Consider the following 25,746-nt stretch of genomic DNA (forward strand, 5'->3'; position numbering starts at 1 on the left):
TGTTATATTGCGTCTATTAGAATACAATTAATATGACTTTATTTCGATTTTATAAACTAAATTTCACTCCGTACGCGTAGTGTATTTTAGAATATAAACTATAATATTTTGCAATAAATGGCCGGTATGCTGTGGTCATAAATAACACAGAACATGAAACTAAATAGGATACACAGTTTATTAGTATTTTTATTAAAATTTAAAATTTCTAACCACGAACTAATGCATCGTCCTTTCTAATGATTTTGTTATCTATTGAATTTATATATTTGTACTTTAATAATTTTATAATGTTGTAACTAATGAAAGAGCCTTTAAAATAAATTTCATGTAAAGCGGAGCCGACAAGTACGCGTGTGTTTATTTAAACAATGTGAAATGTATTTTCCAGTGACAGTGGTTAGCGGTCATTGTGTTTAGTTAGCTGAGGACAACACACGCGTATCTTTGTGTTAATTAAACAATCACGCCTGGTAGTCTTATGAATATGACCTATTTAAATATTCTGTGATAATTTATGACGTAAAAAATAAAGCAATTGTTTTAACGTAGTTTTTTATTAATCAATTTACAACCATATAATTCTTTTGTATGTAATTGTAAGTGTATTGCACTATCCAACATATTGCGGTCGCGACTAATCAGCTCTTTCTATTTGAACGGTAGGTCAGTCCTTATAACAATTAAATTGAGATATAGATCTTACATTTAGAGACTGGGTGGCAGTGTTTATGTTGGATAGGTTTGAGTGTCTATGGTCTTCAATGAAAATATGCACAAAATTAACATTAGGAAAAACAATTAACATTTTGTAGGCAAAAATAGGGTAAAATGAAGTTTTCTGTACATAAAAACAAAACATATTTTTTTTCAACAAGCATTTATTTCAGTGAATTATCAATCATTTATAATTTTATCTTTCCCGTTGACCTCCGTTCAGAATTTCTACTAAACATTTAAGTATATTGGTTTGTTTTTGAAACAATTCTTCCATATCTCGAATAGACAAATAGTGGAGTGGAAGCGGTAGAAAATGGCGAGAGGCATCGAAACATGCGTGATTATTGTCCACGCCCAAGGTCCGTAGAAAGCCAGATGTGCTGGACGAAACTCGGCTCTATTCTGTAAACAATAACTTTGTGTTCATTTATGAAATCTAAATCGATCAGAACTCTAAAATTTACTTTTCTGCTCACTTTGATCGATAAGGTGCATGTTCCAGTCGAAATGCAGTCACGGAACAGAAAGAAGATTATGGCCAATCCGTGAGGGATAAAATACTCTACTATTCAAATACTATAAAACGGATAGTTAAAATTCTAGAGATACTTAGAGCTTCCAGGTGGGTCCTGATGCATAACGCGGTGAAATCCGTAGGATTCGGTAATCACTTAACAGCTGGGGTATAAAATTGAGCTCAAGTATGATCGAAAATCTCAACAAACACTAGAATTTTTGAAAACAAATGTCACTAATGGATTAATTATTTTATAAGTAAATTTGAAATCTAAATAGACAATTGTTTGGGTTTTGACGTACTTTCGACTCCCTTGCTGTTAAGTAATTACTGAAGTCTATAGACATCTACCACGTAAATGCCGCCATCCATATTACATGATACCTGAATTCTAAGTCTCAGTTGTGCGAGATAGCTATCTGGTAGTGATGAAACTTGGAAGAGTTGTTGTTGGCAGTTCAAGGAAGGCATCTGTCATAATACCCTCAAAGTAAGACGGCGGCGCACAATTAGTTTCACGAAATAAATGTTTCCATATAATTAGCGATCATAGTGGAGCGCGATGGGTTTTTTTTTATTGCCCTTTTAAGCAGACGAGCATACGGCCCACCTGATGGTGAGTGGTTACCGTCGTCCATGGACTCCAGCAATGCCAGGGGCAGAGCCAAGCCGCTGCCTACCGCTACCTCTAAACTACTGCCTACCGCCTTCCATTAGTTTTTCCAAAATTGTCATTTACGGAATTCAAAATTTACAGGTAACACGGGAACAGGTGAGTCGAACAATAACCGGATATCATATATAAATGATCGAGTTTCGATGTCACTGGAAGCTACTCGGTATTCGGCCAATTTATATTATCGCTCAATTTAGTTAATGCGTTTGTCTGCAGCCGCGTTCAACGTAAAAGCAAATGTTATATCAAAATTTGTTTATTTTGTAATGCCGATAAGGATACTAAATCAGTGTTTTGAGTTGTTTATTTATTTATTCTATATCTGATATTTTCGTAATACGGGAAACGGTTTTTCAGAACATCCGAAGTCTTGTACTAAAATTATAATATAGCAATGACATGACGTCCTTAAAGCAAACTCTGATTTCTTATTACGGACTTCAAGATTATAATGAAATAATAATTGAAGTTATACTTCTTTAGGCGCGTTATGAAAAATTGATGAGAGTGAAATTTTACATGCGCGCGCACCGTGACACAAAATTAACAGAATGAAGTTGCCCACTAAATCGCTCATTACAATACGATTGACGTAGCTTGGCGAGTCTGAATATAGCCGCAGATGAACTTTCGCGCATGTACACCCGTAAAAAAGTGTTATTAGCATTCTTTTTTTAGTAATATAAATGACAAAATTATTATTTAATATAATTCATACTAACTATTATTAAATTATTAACGTTAAATATATATTATTAATTACTTATTATAAAAAAAATAAAAAAATAAAAATTAAATTAAAGTATAACTTCTACGCGCGTACATAAGTACACGCACCCTTTTTTATTATTATTATAGTCCTAATATCATGCATGTCTAATAAGACAATTTTGTTATAATGCGGTCTTCGTCGCTCATGGTCATAGATAAATATCAAGGGTAAAATCTTAATCGACTGACTCGACTTTACGACTTTATTATGTTTGTATTATGATAAATCTTTTTTAAAAACCTTTTCTAGTGTATTGATGGTCCACATCGCCATGTTTGCCACGAGCAAGAATGTGACTAATTGTCGTCCCGGCTTCGCTCGCCGTTGCTCTGAATTGCTGCATCGCCGCCACCAAGCATCAATGATAAATAAAGACTGCAGTATTGTCTAATCGAAAAATATGGAAGAATTAATTATTTTCTTACAACAATAGGAAATTTGAAAGTATTCATAATGACTTGCTCAGGTAGGAATACTATTTTCTACTCAAGCCTTGTGGTCTGTGCGATCTGTGGGGTTCAGCAATTGCTTCCGAACATATGGGCCGTGAGCTTGTGAACCCTCCTATGCTATTAACAAATTTTATTAAACCCTAAAAATAGTATTAGAAAATTTAAACTTGTAAAACAAAAATACGTGTGTCCCAAGATTTCAATAACACAAAAATCACAAATGATAGTTTTATAAATAAACTAGCGGCCCGCTCCGGCTCCGCTCGGGTCTTTAACAAAAATTTCAACGATATTTGACGTTGTTTTATTTTTTAAATTAAAGAACACTTATTGCGGCATAACTACGTATTCTACAAAGTCGTAGTACATTATTTTATACTATCATCAATGGTTTTCGCAGGGCAAGCAATCTAAAGAATATTTTAGGTCATTTTTTTACACCTTGGGTTACATTGTTGGAGTTTTCAGTAAGGAACCAATTTTTTTTCAAAAATGATTATGGCCTATATCACTCTGGAATAGTGTAGCTTCCAAACATTGAAATAATTTTTCAAATCGGTTCTGTAGGTTTCGGAGTCTATTCAATACAAACAAACAAACAAATCTTTCCTCTTTATAATATTAGTATAGATTAGTATAGGTAAGCTATAATATTATTTTGATGAAAGATTACCTGTATGAGAGATAAGAACTCTGAGAAGAAACCAGTGTACCCGGAACTGTTATTGCTGTTCATAGTATGATGACATCCGATCAAACTGAACATGCAGTACACGAACATACCGGTCTGAGCCAAGATCAGTAGTGATGTGTCTAGACCTAATACAGCTGAAATATAAAAAAGATAAACATTTTGGCCGACAGCTCTGGAAGAATTCAATTTTACTAAAATAAACTTTTGATAATGAATTAATTTAATGAATTAGTAAATTCATTTGAAAATCTTTTTTTTTATTGCTTAGATGGGTGGACGAGCTCACAGCACACCTGGTGTTAAGTGGTTACTGGAGCCCATAGACATCTACAATGTAAATGAGCCACCCACCTTGAGATATAAGTTCTAAGGTCTCAAGTATAGTTACAACGGCTGCCCCAACCTTCAAACTGAAACACATTACTGTTTCACGGCAGAAACAGGTGGGGTAGTGGTACCTACCCGCGCGGACTCACAAGAGGTCCTACCACCAGTAAAACCACCAGTAAAAATAAATTAAAGGTGGTAAATCTCTTTACAACCTTTAATTTCTCTTCACTTCTTCACTAAAACGCCTTTTTAGATAAGGTTCGCACGCCTATTATCATATCGGCTAAGTTCACTTCAAGTTAAGATAATAAAAAACAAACCTTGAGATTTCCTTTTATAAGGAAGAGCACGCATTTGTAATAATGCGGCACCGGCAGCTATTAATGTCATCGTGTATAAAACCAACTCACAAACATTAACTTCAAATATAGCGTCCTGGAAAAGTATGGAAAATAAACACTTTTTTCGGAAAGATTCCAGTTGAATAACAATCATTATATTATTGTCAATTTAATACACAAATTAACGAGATTAACGGAGAGAATAGATTGAGAAATGTCTTATGAAAAGAATGTATAACTTACGATTACAGTATCTGGATTGTTAGCTAATACGAAGAACATGATGAGCGATATAATGGTGAGGACGATGATGAGAACACCAGCGGAGAGTCCGCGGTGTGCGTGCGAACAATCCACAGAGAAGTGATGTAGGGCGGTGCGACTGCCGTGAGGAGAGCTCACACCAAGCATACCAGCTGCAAAAACACCCATTTAAAATCCTATCTATAAGTTATTGTAAATAAAAGGGAATAAAGAGGCAGACTATGGTTTTTTTATGATTGATGGATTATTGGTGGCCCGGAGGCCTTTTCAGTTTCAGATGGGCGAGCAAGGGCTCATTCAGGAAGGGTGGGTTTTGCTAACAGCTGCCCGAGCTCCACCAAAGCAAACTTAACAACACAAGAGCAGCTGCTTCACGAATGAATCTACTAGCGGATCGAAATCGCGACCCGCTGAGAAGATCCGGCGAGAAACTCAGCGGGGCAGCTGCTTATTTTATTGTTCCATTTCCAATATTATCTCTTTATTTTTACTATCAAGTAACACATTTGATTGGTTAAATTTGAAATAATTAAACGATTATGTTTCGTAATTTTTATTAATGTTGGGGAGTTGATAAATTTCCAACTACCGAGCTTTGAAGCCCTGGAAAGTGACCTTTCGCAAAAAAACAAAAATTCGCAAGCTTCATAAGAACTTTGAAAACAATAGAATTTCAATGGTTTCGTTGACTTTTTTCTTCAGAAACATTGATTTAGTTTGTTGAAAATTTCCCTTTGTACTAACCAAACTGCTGCAAAATTTTCTCTGGCGTAACGGAGTTGTTTCGTGATTTATTTTTGGGGACGTGGAATTTTTTTTCAAAATCCTCCGGTGTACATTTTATCTAAAAGTATTTAATGTGTTTACTATTAGAAAAATACGAACAAACTTTTGTTGATCTACATATTTCAAATAAAATTAATTACCTCTTTCCACATTTCATAAAAAATGACCGCACAAATAAGTGAATATTCTATCGTACAAGGAAAGAGAAATGGTGAGGCACGTTGTAATAGAGCACCCATTATATTTGATCTTCGACAGGAGATCTCTTCCGTAACGTTATGAGTAGTATTTTCAGGAGACAGCATGGCGTGCTCCAAATGATGTATTTCATGTTTAGTTTCCTCAACTAGCACGTATAGCCATTCGCATAGATTAGTTGCCAACATGTGCATGAAACCGAACCTTTGGATCATCTTGTGGCTTCCCAACTCTATGTCTTTGTTCGTGAGGAATATAAATTGCATTTGTGCTAAAGTTAAAGTCATTCTTAGGGCTGGCGTAATGACTGCCAGTATTGAACGGCATTGGTCTGTCATCTCGAAATATTCCCCAAATTCTAAGCCACTGTACACCATCGAACCTATACCGAATGCTGAAAGGGAAGATTAAGAAAACGAACATTATCAAAGGCAATCATAATTCAACACAAATGAAATTGCACAAAGAAAACATTCACAGTAAATACAAATTGTCATAGAAAAAATTATCACCAAATATTGTTTATTACCGATAGCACCAAGTCTCAAATAAAAGCTTCCGTATCGAGAGATAGTTTCTTTTATTTTTAATTTTTCTGCCGGAGTTGTTCTACCTTTGTCTTCTTTTTCGCCATCTGGACCTAAAATTAAATAAATTAAAATCCCATACAAAACGTAATCGTTGCTCGTTAGAACACACACACATGAAAGCGTATTTTCCGGTACATTTATAAGAACGACTTCGAACGTCAGTGGAATAGCAAACTAAAGAATAAATTCTTTTCAATTGTAGTTATGCAAATAAGATGCGATTTTAATGTTTCATTTTGTTAGGCAAATGTGGTTAATTGCTTAAATACGCCGGTGTCTCATTGTTTTGTTTAAGTTTGCGTTTGTATAGAATAGGTACTTACCGTAGTTACTTATGATCATAGTCACCGCCTTCTGTCGCATTATATTTGCGTATTGAAAAACGACAAATAGAACTGATACTGAATACAGGTACAAATAAAATCCCTGAGGACAAAAATGGAATTTATTAAAAATAGTCAAAATTAAGTTACATAATTTTAATATTCGTTATATCGACTATGTATTGACACCAAGGTTTTTTTAAATCGACGTGTACGGACATCACAGTTCTACACATTGCTAGTTCTATGTGAATTATTTTGAATTAATCACACGCTTCATTTAAAGGTTTTCTGACATCTGTTCAGGGAATCTACACGTCATGATGTCTACGGACACTGGTATAAGTTCTATAGTGTGGTGTATGTAGAAATTAAAATTTAAGATAAAAGTGAAGTTTTTTTTTATTGCTTAGATGGGTGGACGAGCTCACAGCCCAGCTGGTGTTAAGTGGTTACTAGAGCCCATAGACATCCACAACGTAAATGCCGCCACTCACCTTGAGGTATAAGCTCTAAGGTCTCAGTATGGTTATAAAAGCTGCCTCACGCTTCAAGCCGAAACGCATAACTGCTTCACGGCAGAAATAGGCAGGGTGGTGGTACCTACCCCTGCGGACTTACAAGAGGTCCTACCACGAGTAACGATATTTATGTCTCATTCTAAATGGAATAGCTGCAAATAGTCAAATAGTATCTAAATCAAATAAAATAGGGGATGTTGAAGATGTACTACATGATACTAAACAGTCGGGCTATCCAGATAGTACCGTTTTTACGACATCTTCGGTAGTAATAGTGTCAGCACATTTGCCCTACTTAACTCGAATGTCCTGTTGCGAGCACAACATGTCAACGACCCCTATGATTAATAAATAATGCTTTCCTGTATTTTTGCAACAAAGTAATATATTTACAAATATTTTAAATTTTTTTGCGGTTATTTTAATGCACTTCTATTGTTGTTCTAATTAATGGTAGGCCTTACTAAAGCAAGATTAGTGACGTCATTCTCGTAGTGATGTCTATGGGCTCTGGTATTTTCATAGCATTGAACCGTCAGCTTCCTAAACTAGGCGAAAACTTTGTACAAAATTTGACTTTCAAGCCAGCAAAGAATCTCTACAATGTATTATGAAATAAATATGTAATTGCATGAACAAGTTTCTGATAGTAATATTACCTGATAATATCCGTCTGGCACGCCCTTAGCTATCACTTCAGTGACTGGAAAAGCTAAGCCCAACACAACGAGCAACTTTGCATACAAAGCGGACAACGCTTTGCTTAAAGCTTCACTGAAATTAAATGAGTTAATGATTCATATATTTATTGTAATGATAAATGTTAATGAAGCAATTGAAAAATCATGGACAAATAACATACGGTCACTTGACCCCAAACTAAGATTTCCTGTACTATGCGAATTGGAGATTGATACCTATGCATTTATATATATTTTTACATATATATTTATCATATAAAACAAATCTATTCATTCACATGTATGTATACTCAAACTCGGAGTCGAAGTCACGTCCCTTGACTTAGCAGTGAGAAGCGCTACCTAATGTGTAATTAGAACAGTCATCATCATCTATCCAACCAACATCAATTGCTATGCCCTAAAGTTCGCTACAATTATTGGTCATGCACAGCCCTACTAGATCCGAGTACGCCAACAGTAATTAATTAACCATACAGTTTTGTTGTCGGCGTGGCCTAAAGGATAAAACGTCCGGTGCATTCGTGTTGAGCGATGCACCGATGTTTTGAATCCTATAAAAAAAATAGGCGAGGGTGCCAATTTTTCTAATGAAATACGTACTCAACAAATGTTCACGACTGACTTCCATGGTGAAGTAATAACATCGTGGAATAAAAATCAAACCCGCAAAATTATAATTTGCATAATTACTGGCGGTAGGATCTCTTGTGAGACCGCGCGGGTAGGTACCACCAGCCTGCCTATTTCTGCCGTGAAGCTGTAATGCGTTTCGGTTTGAAGGGTGGGGCAGCCGTTGTAACTATACTTGAGACTTTAGAACTTATATCTCAAAGATGGGTGGCTCATTTACGTTGTAGATCTCTATGGGCTCCAGTAACCACTTAACACCAGGTGGGCTGTGAGCACGTCCACCCATCTAAACAAAAAATAAATTAAAAGTAAAAAAAATGTAGTTTTTGTTTTATCGCATCGAAACTTGGGAAATGTTTGCCGGTATGTATATCGATTTAAATTGTTAACAATCTAATCCAAAATAAAAGTTTTTTTGGGTCTTTTAATAATATACTGAAGTTTCCCTAATCCATATCTATTCTTAATATTATACATGCGAAAGTGTGTTTATTTGGTTGTTTGTGTGTCCTTCTTTCATGGCGAAATGAACCAACGGATTGATATGATTTTTTTTAAAGTGTTAGTTTTAGGTCAGCTGTGTGACATAGGCTGTTTTTTATCCCAAAAAAACATCTAATTCCCACGGGAAACTGTTATATTATTTTAGAAAAATTAACACTTTTATCTTGATCAAGCGGACGAAACCGCAGGCAACAGCTAGTGACATAAATATTATCTAGCTGAATTACATATATTAATTTAAGTAAATGCGAATCTCAGTGGAAGCTTTGTGAGCCTGTTTACAAATAAAAGGAGGAGAGCGTTTGAATAGTGTTGACGCGACTTGGGCGGCGCGCATTGTACCTGACTTGTGTTATACAAGCAAACGTTATCCGTGATCAAATTCACCTCTAAATAGGTCTCTGCTTTTGTCTCATCGTTTGATGGAGTACACTGTAGCGCAGACCCTTTCATTATCATAATTTATTTGGAACGAGAACACAGAAAATCGTTCTTAATTTTATAGAAACTAGAGGTCCCGCAGTAGTCGAAATTCGACTATAATTAATTGGAATTGTAAGTTTGTACACTATTATGATTTTATTTTATACTTCTATAATCACAAATTTCGCCAAGACTACACTATAAAAAATATTAATAAAGGCAAACAATGTTTAATCTATTCTCAATTTGACAACAGACGCCAAGAACAAAAGTTTGACAATAAATAGTATGCATGCGTGTGTGCGTTAAATACATGGTATGTAATGTTTGTGTGTAATGTTTTCTTTATTGATTTAATGTATCTTTTATACACTTTTATTTAAAAAAAAATTAGCATTGTGCACTTTTTCTCTATATTCTCTATAAGTGTGGAAAATTTCATACTCCTCCGTCCGCGCAATTTTCGTAAAAAGGGATACAAAGTTTTTGCTTCACGTACTATTTTATAGAAATTTCGTCTGGTATATCTCATAACAATAATACAAAGTCAATGAGTTTTAATACGTTTCTGATTATTTTTCATTTGTTACTTTAGACACTGTTCTCATTTTCCTTCTTACTGCTCTTTAGGAGTAAGCGGCCTTGATTATTTTTCTGAGAATAAATTCGTAGACTTCATTCGTTTGAGATGAAAATTGAGTCTGTATTTGTCTGATTCATGTAGCATACTAACTTCATATATATATATATATATATTTTTTAATTTAATCAAATATGAAATGATATTGATTGGAATTTAATTAATGTGTACCGACATTTGACATTGCGTAAGTGTTACCAAAATTAGCGATCATCTCTAAAATAGAAATAATCAAATAGAGAAAATTAAAACACGTCGGCTGAAACCAGTTAATTGAAAATTTCATATTCATTTAATTCCACTTAGTATATTTCATTCTTTTTTTATGATTGATTCAGATTAGTCTACCATTGATACAATGATGTTTTGAATCTATGAATACTTTAAGCAAATTCTCCAAACTTCTTGGTTTGATACTTACTGGGTATAATTGTTGTTTTTTTCAATGCTATACCCCTTTTTACTATAATTTTGTAAAAAGGGTATTTTTTGTCCAGATAGAACCCACGGTAGGACAATTATCAAATAAGCGGTCTTTTACTTATTATTTATTTTTAGTCTCATGCAAATCACGAATAAAATAGTACTTAAAAATATTGTGAAATTATCTTAATTGGCTTTGAAAAATCAGACGGCGAGATATAAAATTGATTCGTATTTTTTATGGCACCCATAATCGCTGATGTGAGAAGACGATTCGTTGAAATGAAGAGTGTATGTAAATGGCGGTAGTTCTTTTGACGTTCAACAAGTATGTACTTTCATTTATGTTGAATAAAATTTTTTTGATTTGATTTGATTTGAGTAATTTCATGCCAAACATTGAACGATAGGTTTACTCATAGACTATGGTTTGCAAAGGTTAGAATTTGATGATTAATCATTGATACACGAGATAGTTGTTGTTGTTGTTGTTGTTGAGACTCTACCTACTCGATTTTTTTATTAAAGTATTTATTCTCCTTTTAATTAATTATAATTAATTGATGATTTTACGAAATGTATTCTTAAAGTCCAATTTTAAATCCCACACTTAGTTCTCGAGTTCGAACCATTAAACAGATATACCTTAAAATATTTAAACTAAAATACAATTGTTTGTAAAATTAATTGAAATTAATAGCGTATTTATAGCGGCTTTACTAATCCCAGCCTCAATACGGTTTATGGAGTTAGGGTAATTTTCCTTCTGACGTAATTTCTGTCATTGGGTATTTAAGATTTATTCCGTTTGTGGAAATTCACTGGCGAATGAAGTGTGTATTGGAAGTAAATATACGTACTGCCCTAAAATCTCCGCAGCCGATGGTGCTGTCTCATGTATTGTAGAGGCCATGGATGCCCTCGAATGCGGTGTCAATTCAGACAGGAAGCGACGTTGTGTGGCAGCACATAGCGCTAATGCTTGCGATGGTCGTCGGAAAGCTGCTATAATTGCGGATGGACGTCTGTCAATTACAATACATGTCATCCATAATGATGAAATGCTGTCAATAGTACCCTATAGGCATAGATTCGTTCTCCAGGTCGTCAAGAAGATGGCTAAGGGATTCAAACTTCGATTTCCAACTGGCATTCACTGGTGGTAGGCACTAAGGCCCCACGTGTAGGTATCACCATCATATTTCTGCGTTAAGCAGTTGTCCGTTTTGGTTCAAAGGGCGAGACACTCTTAATACAACAGAAGTGAGATTTCCATTTCCCAATGTCGGTGGCGGCACTCACATTGTGGTTATCTGTGGGTCCCGGTAACCAAATTAGACCACGTGGGCAGTGACCTAATTCGCCTGTCTATGCAAAAAACTATGCATTAGTGTATATTTTGTAGCTCTAGATTTCTCTATACTGTGACAGTTAGATAATAGACAAAATGTAAATAATTTATGTGCTGTCTATGGATAAATTTGTATTAATCCCGACTGTCTGTGTAAATAACATTAAAAACAATGTTTATTAGCCTTCGTAGTTTTTTAGCGAATTTTCTCTAGTCTTGTTTTTACCTTGTATTGAGATTGGCTGCTAGCTGTTTAGTTTCGATATCCGAGGACATTCTCCTGCTGTTTGGCTGCGAGTGTGAATGCTGGATCAGCGGATCTGCAGGGGTTCCGAGCATCGCCTTAGTACGCTCTCGGAGCCGACCTAGATCTGAGTACGACGATTCATCACTGCAATTTCAAATTAAATAAACATTTTCATATAATTGGCACCATAGTTTTGTTGATCAGACTTATATTTTACTAACGTTCCATATTCATTTGAAATCTATATATGTAAAAATGAATTGCTTTTCGTTAGTCTCCGTAAAAGTCGAGAACGGCTGGACCGATTTGGCTAATTTTGGTCTTGAATTATTTGTGGAAGTCCAGAGAAGGTTTCTCCTCCTTGCGTCGGTTTCCTCATTACTGAGGGTCGTGGTCATGGCCTTGAAACAGATTGTTTTTTATAGTGCACCGCCATCTGTTCCTATCTGCAGCTGAGTGCAGAGAAGGTTTAAAAGATATTAAATTTTGAATATAAAATTTAAATTAACATTTAAGATAACAATTTTGTGTTTCCTTTGATGTTTCCTCGGTAGGACGGATTCCTTTTGTTTGTTTTAAGTTTATTTTATACAAAAGCTTAGGTCTTTTATTTATCGATTGAGGCACTACGAAGTCTGTCGGGTCAGCTAGTTAATGAATAAATATCATAACTTATCCAAATATGAGAATTCAAGCCGAATACATCATATTTGAGCGACGTAATCGCCACCTTTAAGAAGACTCTTTCTCTTATTTTTAAGAACAGATAACTGAAGTTTGTATTCATTCTGTGCTAGTCATCTATTGCTTTGTTTTTGAGCGCAATAAAGCGTACTCCAATTTAATCCAACTATTCCGTTTCCATACACATATTTTCTAAACAAATACCGATCGTATTGGACTGTAATTTTCATTATAAACATTCATATATGCTGAGTCACGTTCATCATGATTGTTTTAGGCCTCTAATAACTATTGACGTTTGCAGGTGTAGGCGTATTATGTACCTACCTACTTAGCCAAATAAGCATCTTGTTTATGGAATGAAAATCCATTGTTTTCTTGTCTTTTATTTTAAATAGGGCAAAGTTAGTCGACAAGCCACTTCTCTTCTTTTAAAAACTCCCATACACAGCTCTAGTCGCTATAGTGGCTCTTTCACAATACAAGCAGTGCGATTATGGAATTCTCTCCCTCAACCTATTCGTGCTAGTTCCTCTCTAGAAGTTTTTAAGAGTCAAATGAAGAAACATTTCCTGTCACTTTAATTGTATTTAAGTTATTGTTTTATGTATGTTTATTTATATGTATTTTTCATTTAATATTAGATTTTTTTTTTAAAGCTTAGTTTAAAAATCATGCTTTAATAGCTTTTATATTGTACACTATTCCCCTCTTATACATCGTATTTCACTCTGCTAATGGTTTGCTGGAAGAAAACTCATGAATGAGTTAAGCTCGCCTTTGTACATAGTATTTAGACATTCTTTAAATCTGTTTTTATTGTATTTTCTTTGTGTGTACAATAAGTATAAATAAAAAAAAAATAGGGAACCGGATTGCTATTATTTTTCAAAATTAGCGTGGCTAACTCGTATCAAAGCTTTATTATGTGTGAGGTTTTGCTGCGTTAGACCGAATGCCATCTATAGGCTATATACAAATACCTAACGGTTAGCCACATACATGACATATTGCGTTGTCATTGAATTAACGCCAGACGAAATAATGTTAGAAAACTAAGATTTTATTTGGCATATTAAAATTTACGCACTTTATTGGCACAAAAATAGCGATTGAATGATAGTTTTAATTTAATAAAAAACTTTTAATTTACTTTTTTCAGTATTTTGTTATTGATATCTATTTGCTTATCATTCTATTTTATAAGGCGCTTCGTCGTAACACTTTAGGAAACCTTACTCTAGTAGGTTAATGTAACTGGTATAAAATTAAGACTCTAACTAATTCACAACATGAATGAGTACGCATTCGAAGTGTTATTGGCCTAATGGATAAGACGCCCGGTGTATTTAGATTAATTGTGTCGCGGCTCCGATTTGTTTTTGGAACGAAGTTCCTGATGGGACGATGCGGAGGGGTACCCTAACCGGGAAAAAACGTCCGTAACGTAAGATTTTCATTAATAATGCACACAGTGTACGACTTAACTTTGTAATAGCGTACAAATTAGTAATGCACACAATGTACGACTTAACTTTGTAATAACGTACAACAAATTACATATTTTTTTATCATTCATTGACCACGATCTCAGAGCGTTCGTTTGCGCAATACACTACTAACTCTTATGCAAACAACCGTGAATGAAGTGTACCACAATAATTTTTACTCCAGTTTTATTTTCTTTATACCTCGAATAGAACTTAAAATTACTACTTTTATAATAAGGATCTTCGTTCCTCGCCGGTGTCCCACGACACCATACATCTTTTTTAAAAAGCGTTTTGTAACATACCTTGACGACTGATTTCAAAGTTTCATTGAAATAACGTTGTCGTTATTAAAACGTGAACGCGGAACTTCTGACGAGTACGTAGATAATAAGTTTATGGTCTTCAGCATAAACTGAATGCTGTCCATTACCTCGAAAAATGAGGTATCGGTAAAACCAAATAATCGCTTATTATATTTATCGCTTATTATATTTGGCATTGCTGAAGTCCATGGGCGACGGTAACCACTCACCATCAGGTGGGCCGTATGCTCGTCTGCCTACAAGGGCAATAAAAAATATATTATATCACTTCGAAAGCAAAAGAGCGATTTCAAAAACAAACATGCGATACTAAAAATATTGAAAAATACAGATAGATAGCGACAGAAACTGAACGTTTTACACTACGAGACAGTGTATCAAACGTCATAAATACATAATATATACATATGTATTTTCGAAGCTCACCGCGGCTGCACCCAAATCCCTCTTTGTGTATTCCTTTCATACCAGATGCGAGTACTTCCGATTGTCAAATGTAAACAGCGTGGTTAGTTTCGGTGTACGTTATCGATATGTTTTTGATTTTTTTTATTCAATTATAAGACCTTTCAAATACTTTTAGAAATGAACGAATGAAAGAAAACGAGGAATGGTCAACAAAATTGAAATTATTTTATGTTACGTAGGAATATTTTAAACATATTTGATAATAATCTCATGAGAGACATTCTATATAGTGTCTGCGTGCAAAACAAACAAATCTTGTTATTACATATATTATTATACCTTTAAACGAGCAATTCTTGTATATATATATAATCTGAGTCTCGGAAACGGCTCCAACGATTTTCATAAAATTTAGTATACAGGGGATTTCGGGGGCGATAAATCGATCTAGCTACGATTTATTTTCAGAAAATGTTGTTTTATTCGTGTTTTCAATAATCAACTCTTCCCGACATCTATTGGCGAATAATAATACTATTTTTCTTAATTGAGGGCAACTAACCGCTTTAAAGACACAGCAAGATGGCGTTATCAATCATCATCTAGTATTAGTTAAAAAAAAAAAAAATTGTTACTTTATTTTACTGAACATCCTGTATGTTTAATATTTAAAGGATCGCTTCAACTTCGGCATTATGTTACTTCGACTATAACACTTCCAACTCAAATCTCTAAAATGTGCATCCGTTAGTCGAGAATATCTTTAAGTTTCGTTGGAGTCGTCCTAAATTTACATTGAATCGTATTACTTTTTAAATATTTAATAATATATAATATACTTAGTCTGGCCATAAATACTGTTACAATTAAAAATAAACAAAATATTACATTTGAATTTGGAATCTGTCATTTTTATATGATTGCTCATTGAGGTTTCTCATTTTGGCGCCAATACATTGTACAACATTTTGCGATATTAAAATGAAATGGGGTGATAAAGAGAACCGGATCGCTGTGATTGCATTACACAAAGTAGGTATGGAGCCAAATGCAATTTTTAAAACTCTCCATACGCTTGGTATTAGTAAAATGTTTGTGTACCGGGCTATTAATAGGTGCAATGAGACCTCCTCTGTTTGTGACAGAAAAAGATCTGGCCGTCCACGTAGTGCTCGTACGAAAAAGGTGGTCAAAGCAGTAAGGGAAAGAATTCGAAGAAATCCTGTCTGAAAGCAAAAGATTTTATCTCGGGAGATGAAGATAGCACCTAGAACCATGTCGCGTATTTTAAAAGATGACTTAGGACTTGCAGCCTATAAGAGATGTACTAGTCATTTGTTAACTGATAATTTAAAAGAGAATTGGGTGGTAAAATCGAAACAACTACTGAAGCGGTACGCAAAGGGAGGTCATAGAAAATATTGTTTACAGATGAGATTTTTTTTACAATTGAGCAACTTTTTAACAAACAAAATGACCGCACTTATGCTCAAAGCTCTAAGGAAGCTTCCCAATTAGTCGACAGAGTGTAACGTGGGCACTATCCGACTTCAGTGATGGTTTGGTGGGGCATTAGCTATGAAGGAGTGACTGGGCCATACCTTTGTGAAAAAGGTATCAAAACATCGGCACAAGTGTATCAATATACCATTCTTGAGAAGGTAGTGAAGCCCCTTAACAACACCATGCTCAATAATCAAGAATGGTCCTTTCAGCAAGACTCGGCGCCAGGTCATAAAGCTCGGTCTACGCAGTCTTTGTTGGAAACGAACGTTTCGGACTTCATCAGAGCTGAAGACTGGCCTACGTCTAGTCCCGATCTTAAGCCGCTGGATTATGATTTATGGTCAGTTTTAGAGAGTACGGCTTGCTCTAAACGCCATGATAATTTGGAGTCCCTAAAACAATCTGTACGATTGGCAGTGAAAAATTTTCCCATGGAAAGAGTGCGTGCTTCTATTGATAACTGGCCTCAACGTTTAAAGGACTGTATTGACTCCAATGGAGGGAGACCACTTCGAATAAGCTTTAAATTGTTTTATATTTGTGTATTAAACTAACACACTGTAAAAGTAATAAATGTTATTTTACATATATTTTTTTTGTTTTCCTTTGTAACAGTATTTATGGCCAGACTAAGCATATAGATAGAAGATAGATACTCGTACTATATATAGAATAAAATAATAGATTATTAGCCCGGATATTATTTTGATCGATAAATGGTTAGATTGACGGATATGGTTTAAAAATAAATGTAGTAGTAAAAAATTCTAAAAGTGATTTAAAAGCCTTCAAGGTAAATAACTAATATTTTAATGCTTGCAATAGCAAGCATTAAAAATTAGCTTCAACAGAACGGTTACGAAGCGCGTCGCTATTGTACGCCCGTGTGAGCTGTCATATCGCAAGCCGTCGCGACGCTTCCATTTCCTATGACTGTGAAAAAATAGCTCGACATTTTACTAAACGGGATTTCTGGTATGACCGTCACACTGAAATCTTTATAAAATTACATTATTTTGTCAATGAAAAATTAAGAATTTGTCTAATTGCCTCATTTTTAGTTGCTACATTTAATGATTATTATACGAACAGCTTACGTGTGAATTCGGCCTTGCGAATGCGAGCAATAAGAGTTAAGAATGTTATACCGTAGGGTCAGTCGCGATGTCGCTTTAATTACCAAGCTTGTGACTTTATCGTTGGCTGTCATTACGTTATGCAGCATTTACTGGTGGTAGACGTCTTGCGAGTCCGCACGGGTAGGTACCACCACCCTGCCTATTTCTGCCCTGAAGCAGTAATCCGTTTCAGTTTAACTTACAACTCATGTGTCAAGGTGAGTGGCCGCATTTACGTTGTAGATGTCCATGGGCTCCGGTAAACACGTAACAACAGGCGTGCCGTGAGCTCGTTCAGCCACCGATGCAATAAAAACAAATCATTATTGTTAAGCTATTGCATAGATTTTATCGCGGGCTTTGAGCGCGGCGACTGAATCAAGAAATTCTGTAACGAAAATAACCTGACACACCCACTACGCCTACTATGTAGTTCGCGTTCAACACATTCACACGTTGCGCTTGTGTAGTCTTTGTGAATAAATGTGTGGCGTGACGTCACACTGCATGCGCATCATGAAAAGTCTGCCCATCTCTCTCTCGCGCGGTCTAGCTTATGAGTGTGAAGGGGACATTTAATGTTTTGCTTTTATTAATGTTTAATATAGCGTGGTCTTGTTTTATTATTGTTTTAACATTAAATTATCATTGTCTAATTATAATTGCATAAGTTGATAAAAAATGCTATGCAATCGTTTTACCGCGGCAGTTCCCGAGTGCCACACGTTTTTTTTTATTCTCGTAAATGCGCAGATAAAAGCAGCGCCTGTGTTAGTATTGCCGACATCTATGGACAGTGACAGTCACTCGTGGGCCCGACTGTCACCGACGGCAATTAACAAAAAGAGAGTAATTGCGACCGTTACCGCCTGAACGCTGTAGTCCACTTTGAAGTGGTCGAGGACTGAATGCCATTGACGCAGCTCTCCTACTTTTTATACTAGAAAATATGATTGTTTCACGACAACGTTATGTAGGAAATTACACTAGCTGGTGACGTACACGTGGGAGCTCACAAAAACCATCGGTAATATATTTTTAAGTTTCAGACACTTTGTTACACAATGGTATAAAGTTACATCTAAAAAAATATAGGTAATTACGTAAGTGTATATAATTTTTAAGTTTCATACACTTTGTTACATAATGGTGCATAGTTACATTTAGAAAAATATAGGTAATTACGAAAGTGTATATAATTTTTAAGTTTCAGACATTTTGTTACCGAATGGGTACATATTTACATCTAAAAGAATCGTACATACTCCAGAATCGAACTACGGAGAAATCACATGTCTACAAAGTATACTGGGCATCTTAGAATGAACATTACAGTATAGACCAATACAAACAGATAAATAACCTAAACCCGTGTCTTTTTTCTGCTTAGAAAGGCAGATGATTTTGTAGTCTACTCGATGCCAAGCAGATCTCGGAGGACATACACAGTATAGACAACACTACATTGTAAATTCCATCGTCCATATTAACACATTAGGTTGAAGTTTTAATATCAGAATAACGGCCTTTACATCCGAATACGTCATTCATTTGTGTCGGTAATGGGTAGGATAGTACTGATATATACGCGTTCACAACACGTTACATCTAGTTTTTTTTTATTGCTTAGATAGGTGGAGGAGCTCACAGCCCACCTGGTGTTAAGTGGTTACTGGAGCCCATATACATTTACAACGTAAATTCGCCACCCACCTTGAGACATAAGTTCTAAGGTCTCAGTACAGTTACAACGGCTGCCCTACCCTTCAAACCGACACGCATTACTGCTTAGCGGCAGAAATAGGCAGGGTGGCAGCACCTATCCGCGCGGACTCACTTCTACACTAAGGCGATTAAAATGACTTTCTTAATGTAGCATTCAGTAGCAAAGCAACAGTGATTACTTTAGCATTCAATAGCAAAGCAACAGTATACATTAAAACTCAATATATTTAAAATTAATTATGTTTTTTTGTACCTAGAACACACATGTAAATTTTCGACAATAGAATCGGAATTCTCACCTGTCATTATCATTTTCTTCATGCACCGTGTCCATGTCTGTTATCGTGACGCCGGGATGAGATTCGTTCGCCTCGCACAGTGGGCTGCGATTGGCCGGACTCATCTAAACACAAACATTTTCACAACCTTGTTTCCAATTCATCAATATTAACCATTGTGACGAAATTAAACTTACAAGTGAGACAGTCTCGCTTTTATTAGAAGTAATAAACTAGAACAATGCCTTTTCACACAAAATCGAGCATGAATACAGTGAATGAACACGAAAACATAGCCGACGAATGTTATTCTCATTTCGCACTGCCACTCAGTAGGTACTACGCAAAAGACTTTAAAGAACACTTTATAATGTATATACGTGTCTTTAAATTAGGTTTTTTATTTTATTTCCATCGTATCTTATTTGAGTGTCTCGTTATGTTTATAACGCATCCGGAAACTTGGATTTTCCTCCAACAAAAGTGAGTACACACCTGTCTATTTTAAAAATCTTGCGTGATCTTTTCCTCGAACGTGTTTTCATTGCCTTAATCTTCCGACCGATAGCGCGAGCCTTACCGAGGCTAAATAGCTTGTAACGTTTAAAAAAATGTAAGTATATTTGTATTTATATCATTATAGCTAATAGACACGCGAGTTTTGTACAGATATATTTTGATATACACGATACACGATCTCCAGATAAGGTTGAATATATGTGACTGCACGTTGAACGCTGTTTAGACGTACATTATGTCGTCATATCGGATAATCCTTTATTGTTTGTACAGTGCTCTGTGATGGCCGCTTTAAACACTTTAAAAAGGTACTTCAGTGTGTCAATCATCGGATTAAAGAATATGTCACAGATCGTGTCACTTCCAGGTGAAACGTCATCACATTGCTAATTTTCTTCTCCTAATTGAGAATCTCTCTCTTTTTATATAGGAAGAGTCCTACGTTGTTTAATTTTAGTATAAGCAGCGCAAATACACTAAGCAACTACAGTAAGAAATGTTCTTATACCAATAGGCCAGTAAAATCTGTAGTACTTTTCCTTTCTAAAACAGTAAACACATTTTCAGCAAGGACATATTTATATCAAGAAATAGCTCAATACATCACAAGGCTTACAAAAATAAATATATTAAATTATAATAATCACGTTCCTCGAAATAGAAGAACCCATTTTATCGTCTTAAAATAGATATGAGAATATAGAATATACTATCAAATATTATATGAGTATGTTCAAACAATTGATTCTTACTTAAAAGATACACAAGGACCAAGATTAAACTGTGAGTTTGTTTGCCTTGTGTCCGTCGGGCGATCCTCTCTAAGGTTGTTAGGTTGTTGAATAAGTTTCTGAATTAAGAGAACTGAAAGTTTTCTCATCTCGAGATTACAGCAAAGTGTTTACTGTTTGGCTGTAAGATGCGGCCGCGGCGCGACACCCATCCAGCCAGACGCGTCCGCTATGCTTGTGCTCGCTTCTGTCTACTCTATGTCAATTACTTTTTTTTTAATTCCTTTTTAACTTTAACTAATTTAGTGCTCGAATTTTGATTACATGAAAACGTTGTAATCTTAATCTCGAGGAATAGGGTACTGGCTATTTCGAGAATTTGAAATTAATAAAAAAATGTTAGTGTTATGATGATAGTGCAAAATGCACAATTGTTTTTTTCTTTTTCGTTTTTAGCTAGTGATTTTGTCTAATACTGTACAAGAGCGTAGTCGATACTCACAGTAGTTAGAATATGCTTTTTAAATTAAAGTTTGAAGTACATAAATTTTCAAGTAATTTAAATTTCAGGAAAATGTGCAGTGGGTTAATTGAGTATGTTTTCTTTACGTAGGTAATTTCGAAACAGGTTTCAAAATTTCACCTATATCTTTAGTGCATATGCTTTATATTACAGTATTTTAATTATATTTATGAGCATTATAAATAATGTAGAGTAAAATTATATTAATGAAGCAAAGAAATTTGTTGATTACTTATATGTGTTATGTTCTAAAAAACCTATGCTCAAACTTCGTTAATTACTTTTTCAGCAGGACTGAGGGAAGCTTAAGATTTATGACCATGACTTTTTTGATTTCAAAATAACTAGGGAGAATACGAATGAGATATTTAGTCTAGCTATTTTAATAAAACATTATTTCACGATTTCCCGTGGTTTTCCGGGACACTTTAAGAAATTCCATTATTCTGAATTCGGCGGATATTTATTCGCAACAAACATCCCTAGCACCTTGAATGTTATGTGTATTTTCATAAAATATTTGCGTGGCTGTACAGCACCTGATGCCTTGTGCCGTCGGTGCACTTTAAACTGGCTGTGATTTACGTAAACAAAAAGCCGCGTGCAAATATTAAAGTAATGGCTCGCGTGATATTTTCGTCGTATTGAAATGTTTTAGACACGACGCTTATTCCTTGATTCTTGATTTCAGTTCTTCGCACGGCCAAATAATTCTGATTTGTTTCGTCACTTGCAATTTCATAATAAAAACGGGCATACAATGGTCCCTCTTTCTTTCTCTCTCTAATGTGTCAGCTCTTCATTTTGTAATATTTGTATTTATATATTTATTTGTATTTATATTACCAATTTTTTAAGTTTTATTTACACACGAACAAACATTAGCAAAACTTATCTTTGTATTTATTTTTACATATCTGATCCAATCGACGGAGCACAGCGAAGCCGCCGTCGCCCAAAACATGTCTTATCGGATCGCCCAGATTCGCTCTCGGTGTTTGTAGGCTCTTCAGGTACCGGTCATTGTCGGACTCGTCCATTCTGACAAAGAATTTTACGTGCGAACTAGCTCACAGACATAACCGACTGAGATTCTCGCCGGATCTTCTCAGTGGGTCGCAATTCCGAATCGGTCGTAGATTCTGCGAAGCACTGCTATTTCTGGGGCCATTTTTAGCAAGTCCCTCGGGTAGAGCCCGTGAGCTCACCTACCAGCCAGTGTGAAGTTGGAATAGGCCCTTAACCTACCAGCGAATAGGTAGGAATTTTCTTTTAAATGTGTCGATAGTTACGGCGTAGTAAGATATAGATTCGCCAGTTCGAAACATATAAGATTTAATAATCAGACAAGTATAGTATCAGATAAGATCATACCTTCCAAATCTCTTTTCCTTATGCTTTCCGCATACCTTAGTCTTTAAAACTAGTTTCAAGAATTTTATTTTTTAATATTTAAACAGAATTTTCTAACTTGAATTTGATTATGATTGGTTCACTGTTTCCATTGATTAAAAACCTCTTAAATAAAGTCCACGCGACTATCTATAAAATACGTGAAATACATGCATTTAGTCATACGTTTTTCAATTCTAAATTACGAGGCGGCACTGAAAATTTCGGGAATTAACGAAGTGACACAACATTACTATTTAAAAATGTATTTATTACTTTTCGAAGTATTCTCCGCGAAATTTGACACATTTTTCCATACGATGGAACCAATCATTGAAGCAACCATTCCATTCGGAAGTTGGGGTCTCCAAAATGGCCGTTTTGTAGGCGTCCACAGCTTCTTCAGGTGATGAAAATCTCTGTCCACGCAATTTATTCTTTATTTTAGGGAAAGTATAGAAATCATTAGGGCTTAGGTCGGGGCTGTACGGCGGATGGTCTAATAATTCTATGTTTTCTTGCTCTAAAAACTCTTTTGTTCTGTGCGCGGTGTGAGAACTCGCATTGTCGTGATGGAGGATGATGCGGCGGTTGCAGTTCTCTTTACGGAGTTCAGAAACGACCTGTGGCAAACAAATGCTAGCATATCATTCTGCATTAACCGTTCTTTGTCCCTCAAGAGGAATAGTCGTAACATGGCCGGTTCTGGAGACAAACGTGGCCACCATTTTTTTTGCAACACTCCGTGAACGAACAATTTTTGTTGGCTTTAACTCATTTTCGAACACCCAAACTCGTGACTGGTTTTTTGTTTCGGGTTCGTACGCGTATATCCAGGATTCGTCACCATTTGAGGATCCTGCGTGGAATCTTTCGAGAGTTCTGACGCACCAAGTAACGCGAGCCGCTTTTTGCTCTTCACAGAGCGAATGCGGTATCCATCGGGAAAACAACTTTTTTACACCTAATTGTTCATGCATGATTATTTGTATTTGACTCATGCCAATGTCTAAAGTTGCCTGAATTTCGCGGTATGTCACATGTCGATCTTCCTCAATCAGCTTACGCACAGCATCAACGTTTTCTTGGGTGACTGCAGTTTTTGGACGACCTTGACGGGGATCATCACTGAGCTTGACACGTCCACGTTGAAACTCAGCAAACCAGCGATAAATTGTGGTTTTGGATGGGGGTTCATTACCAAATGCAGAAATCATCCGGTCAACACACTGTTTTTGTGTTAAACCACTTCGAAAGTCATAATAAATCATCGCTCTTGAATTTTCTGGAGTCAATTCCATTTTCTCAACGACTAAACAAGTTGGACAAAACCTCGTGACAAGACCGAGAATCTTTTTTTAAATAAATAAATGGTATTCGATTTTTAAAACCAAGGAGTTTTCAATTAAAAAGATTTTAATATGACAGGAACAGTGGAAATATTCCATTCCCGATACTTTTAGTGCAGCCTAGTATCATAATTGCAACAATCATCTAGCCTTTTTTGTCGGTACATTTTTTTTTTTTTTTTAACAATCACGTCACTTTAACTGGTCCCGTGCTAAGTTCGTAAAGAGCTTGTGTTACAAGTACCAGATAACGGAAATAAATATAATATTTTTATTATACACATACATATATTTAATATACACCCATAACCCTGGAAAGACATTTATATTTATCATACAAATATCTTCCCTTGGCGGGATTCGAACCCGCGACCCCCTTGTGTAGTGACCATGTCACTTACCACTACACCAGACGGCCGTTTGATTAGTTATTAATTTTGCATTTGAGAATTAAGAGAGAGAAATTTAAGAAATTTGAGAAATTTAATTGAGATATCTATAGGCTTCAGTAATAACTAGACAACTTTTTTTTTCAGGCATGGGCCGTACTTCCCCCGAGGTATCCGCGCCTCGGGGGTACGCGGAGTATGTGATACTTGACGGTCTGCTGGTGTTGGGAGCAGACCGCGGGCCCAAGGATATTTCTAGGACTAATAATTAACCCCTAGGCGAATTATGAGCTGGTTTATTCAACCACAATAAAAAATATACGAGCGTTACATGTTTGCGCAAAGATATTGTTAAATTTTATGTGTCGACTGATCGCTTTCCGTTTGTTAGCGCGTTGAGTCGTGAGCGGTATCAATTTGCATAATTTAGTTTTGTTGGACAAACAAATTTCGAATGCTACAATTTCATGTTACTAAAATAAACATAGTTAATCTATACATGTGATTATTTTTGTTTTTTTTTCAGTTCACAAACAAAAGATTGAAGAGCAACAATTTTCACGTTAACTAATTAGTATGATCAACCTTTCATGTGTGGTTCTATATCTGAAATATATTATCTAATACATAACTACATAATATGATGTAATAAAATTGAAATTGTATAACCGTTATATACAGAAATGATACTGTATGGTGGATACCATACGAAGTAGGTACAACAATACAATAATACTGATTTAATTTATTTACTAAAATTTAGTGAATCTATTCTGCTTAGAGTTTTTTAAATCTACATCTACCTAGTCCAGCCATAGGTTCTGTTAAAAAAAAAATTTTTATTGCTTAGATGAATGGACGAGCTCACAGCCCACCTGGTGTTAAGTGGTTACTGGAGCCCATAGACATCTACAACGTAAATGCGCCACCCACCTTGAGATATAAGTTCTAAGGTCTCAATTATAGTTACAACGGCTGCCCCACCCTTCAAACCGAAACGCATTACTGCTTCACGGCAGAAATAGGCAGGGTGGTGGTACCTACCCGCGCGGCCTCTCAAGAGGTCCTACCTCCAGTAATTATCACCAGTAATCAAGTATTGTTGTATCTCTTGATATTACGATATACGAAAGTACGGCTGATATCAAGCTTTTGAAGTGTCTCGAATATGACCGACGGCTCCATACCCACTTTGTGCAAGG

The 25,746-nt window shown here is 35.5% G+C and overlaps 1 protein-coding gene across 4 annotated transcripts in view; it reads right to left on the reverse strand.

The window, feature by feature from the left end:
- Window positions 1-861: 861 nt before the first annotated feature.
- Window positions 862-25,746, reverse strand: part of LOC114248555 (proton channel OtopLc) — a 62,954-nt gene continuing 38,069 nt past the window's right edge. For 2 of the 4 annotated variants that reach the window (XM_028181827.2, XM_089732392.1), the window contains exons 2-14: window positions 19,663-19,766; window positions 12,086-12,250; window positions 11,369-11,533; window positions 7,844-7,958; window positions 6,664-6,766; window positions 6,280-6,390; window positions 5,693-6,144; window positions 5,511-5,610; window positions 4,746-4,918; window positions 4,482-4,596; window positions 3,811-3,965; window positions 2,926-3,072; window positions 862-1,122 (exon numbers count right to left, since the gene is read on the reverse strand). In XM_028181827.2, coding sequence (XP_028037628.2) covers window positions 949-1,122; window positions 2,926-3,072; window positions 3,811-3,965; window positions 4,482-4,596; window positions 4,746-4,918; window positions 5,511-5,610; window positions 5,693-6,144; window positions 6,280-6,390; window positions 6,664-6,766; window positions 7,844-7,958; window positions 11,369-11,533; window positions 12,086-12,250; window positions 19,663-19,766 — 2,079 coding nt within the window. In that variant the 3' untranslated portion in view covers window positions 862-948. The other 2 variants (XM_028181826.2, XM_028181828.2) reach the window with 2 other exon arrangements.

Source organism: Bombyx mandarina, chromosome 13 (assembly GCF_030267445.1).
Source record: "Bombyx mandarina strain Sakado chromosome 13, ASM3026744v2".
Classification (NCBI taxonomy): Eukaryota; Metazoa; Arthropoda; class Insecta; order Lepidoptera; family Bombycidae; genus Bombyx; species Bombyx mandarina.